The sequence below is a fragment of the Cyrtonyx montezumae genome, unplaced genomic scaffold, assembly GCF_038088225.1.
Source record: "Cyrtonyx montezumae isolate F1298 unplaced genomic scaffold, pur_monq_1.0 scaffold_8, whole genome shotgun sequence".
NCBI lineage: Eukaryota > Metazoa > Chordata > Aves > Galliformes > Odontophoridae > Cyrtonyx > Cyrtonyx montezumae.
Genome location: NW_027072089.1, coordinates 67154094 through 67157051, shown reverse-complemented (window position 1 = coordinate 67157051; position 2958 = coordinate 67154094). Strand labels below are relative to the sequence as shown.

The 2958-nt window shown below is 49.6% G+C and overlaps 1 protein-coding gene across 1 annotated transcript; it reads left to right on the top strand.

Annotated features, from left to right (window-relative positions):
- The first annotated feature begins 546 nt into the window (after positions 1 to 546).
- Positions 547 to 2124, top strand: LOC136058880 (endogenous retrovirus group K member 113 Gag polyprotein-like). Its single transcript, XM_065752665.1, has one exon. It carries the CDS (start codon positions 547 to 549, stop codon positions 2122 to 2124), a length of 1578 nt encoding a protein of 525 aa, XP_065608737.1.
- Positions 2125 to 2958: the final 834 nt, after the last annotated feature.

Here is a 2958-nt window from a genome sequence, read left to right as displayed (position 1 = left end):
GGCACTGCAGCATTCTAAACGACGTAAGTGTTGCGGTAGCTGGAAGCGGGGTCGCGACCTGTCCTCTGTGCCACCATGGAGTGGGAAGCTGCGGAGAAACTGCTTCTATGTATTCTCTCTAAGGGAGGCAAGCAGGCATCTCCAAAAGGCATTTCGGAGCTGATAAAATGGGCCCGAAAAAATGGACATTTATCAGAGGTTGCACTGATATTCAGTGTCTCTGAGTGGCGTGAGATTGGAAATTATATGTGGAACGCAGTTACAGAAGATAAAAAAGAGGGAAAACAATTAGTATCGCTAGGCCCAACCTGGCGGGCCATTATCAATAGCTTGAACCATATGCAGGCAGAGTGTCAGGTTGTAGCAGCGGCTGTCCAAGCCCTGTCTGCTCCCTCCACTCCAACTACATCTCCAACGACTACGATAAACCTGTTAGACTTTCCATCACCAGGCATAGGGCACCCCATTTGTTCAACAGCAGCCCAAGTAAAAGCGGCATTGGAATCTTCCTCTGTAGAGGGCAGAGAGGGGGCTCAGTCTGCTGAAATGACTGGTACTGAACGAGTAAAGGAGCAGGATAGCCCTGATTCGGAAGCGCTCAAACTAACTCAACGGGAAAGGGCAAATTCTTCTGACTGTTCCCCATGCCCCCCCCCTCCACCCCCGCCGCCGCCCCTTAGCACGGAAAGCAGCTCCTGCCGGGACTCAATCTCGGATTCCAACCTCATCCCCGCCCGGGTAGCAGGGAACTCGACACGTTTTGCTGCACCCCTGCCTCCTTCCCCCCCCTCCACCCTGCGCCGTTGCCGCTCGTCGCTCCCCCCCACCCTCCCCCCGCAAGCTGACCCTCTCCGCACCCCCCCCCCTCCGCAAGCCGCTGTCATGCCACCCTCGGAAACTGAGCCTGACGGAGAGACTCATACAGATCTGGCGCAGTTAGAAAAGGAGATTAAATCCCTAACAAAACGACTTCGGCAACTGGAGCTTAAGATTGCAACACCTGCAGCGCCGGGGTCTCAGATGACCATTCCATCCGCTCCACTATTGCCGATACCACCGGCAGGGCCCCGGCCAGCAGTTTCTCGTTGGTCTGGAGTTATACGGGACGCGATATTAGATGGGGAATGGCAAGCAGCCTCCCGTGTACTGTGTCCAGTCATCTATGATCAGGCTGGTGCGGCTCGATGGGAGTCGCACGACTGGAAGCTATTGCAGCAGGCGAGAAAGACTGTTACTGAATACGGTTTAAAATCTGAGGCGTCTAAACAAATTATTCAGTGGATTTTTACTGCAGATGTTTTGTTACCACTTGATGTCAAAAATATTGCGCGTTTGCTACTAACCCCTTCTGAACTGCTTCTATTCAATCAGGAATGGGCAGATCGGGCAGGTAAAGTCACAGCGACAACTCGTCAGCCCAATGATCCCCTTTATGGTCTTACCACTGATATGCTGATAGGTGCTGGGCAGTACAGTAGTGGGGAGGTTCAGCTCACATTCCCAAGGAATTTCCATCAGTTATCTGCCCAACTAGCGCTAGAAGCTATTTTTGCTATACCAGCTGGAAAGAGAGAGCCAGCTTTCGCTTCTGTGCGCCAAGGGGTAACCGAGCCTTTTACACGTTTTGTTGATCGTATGTGGATTGCGATTCGTGATAGTGAATTACCAGAGGAGACAAAACAGCAATTATTTCGAGTCATGGTTCATGATAATGCTAATGCGGCTACCAAGTCAATTCTTGCGACCCTTCCACAAGGTGTGTCGGTAGAGGTTATGTTACAACACATAGCGAGAACAGAACAGAGACAACAAGCATTACATATTGCCGCTGCTGTGCAAGCAGCAATAGGCAAAGGTGGGAAAGAATCACAAATTTGGGAAACCATTAAATGCTATAAGTGCGGATCGCTTGGACATATGAGGCGTCAGTGTACAAAACAGGTGTGGTGTGACAAATGTAACCAACCTACACACGATTCCAAAACCTGTAGGAAGCAGGGAAACGGAAAGTGCAGCGTGAAACCCCGTCACGCAGGGACACAAATATCAGGGTCAAGGGAACAGGATATCTCGATATCCACCATCCACAAACCCGAGGAAGCCTTGGAGTGGATGTGGCAATAGCAGTAGATGTTCATATAACAGATACACAGATGCAAAAAGTTTTATTTGATGCTGTGGGACCACTATCTACCACTTGTAAACTACATGCGATACTAATGGGACGGTCCTCTCTCGGAGTATCACATGTAGTTCTAATACCAGGGGTAATTGATGCTGATTATAAAGGGGTGATTAATGCTATGGTTTTTACAGTTAATGCTCCAGTCTTTATCCCTAAAGGGACTCGAATTGGGCAACTTATCTCCATTCCGGCCACTCCTCAGAATCCTGGAATGGACTGTGAGCGGTCAGGTGCTTTCCGTTCCACAGGGGCAACGGTCTGCTTAGTCACTGATCTAGGGGAGCGACCTACCATCAGTGTCACGTTATGCTATCAAAACAGATTCAGGTAACAGCATTACTCGATTCTGGGGCTGACATTTCGATTGTGGCAACAGACAAGTGGCCCTTGGATTGGCTGACAAAGGTAGTGACTGGAATTAGCAGGGTGGGCTGTGCAGCTGAAACTAAACAGGCTGTTAACCCTGTAACAGTAAAAATAGTACATGAGAGACCAGTGCCATGCTTGGTGCATGTAGCCCCTCTGCCTGGAGGATTACAAATGTTGGTTGGACGAGACATACTCAGTCAATTGGGTGTGCAACTAACAAATCAAAATTTAGGATAGTGGCCACTGTTGCGCCGCCACCAATTCCTCTTAGTTGGAAAACTAACAAGCCAGTACGGGTGGAACAGCGGCCTATGACAAAAGAGCGCATTGAAATAACACAACAATTGGTTCAAGAACAAATGATGGCAGGGCATATTCGTCCCTCTACAAGCCCCTGGAATACT

Bases quoted from the DNA above. Each gene is read 5' to 3' on its own strand.
- LOC136058880 (XM_065752665.1), top strand. From the start codon at position 547: ATGACTGGTACTGAACGAGTAAAGGAGCAGGATAGCCCTGATTCGGAA.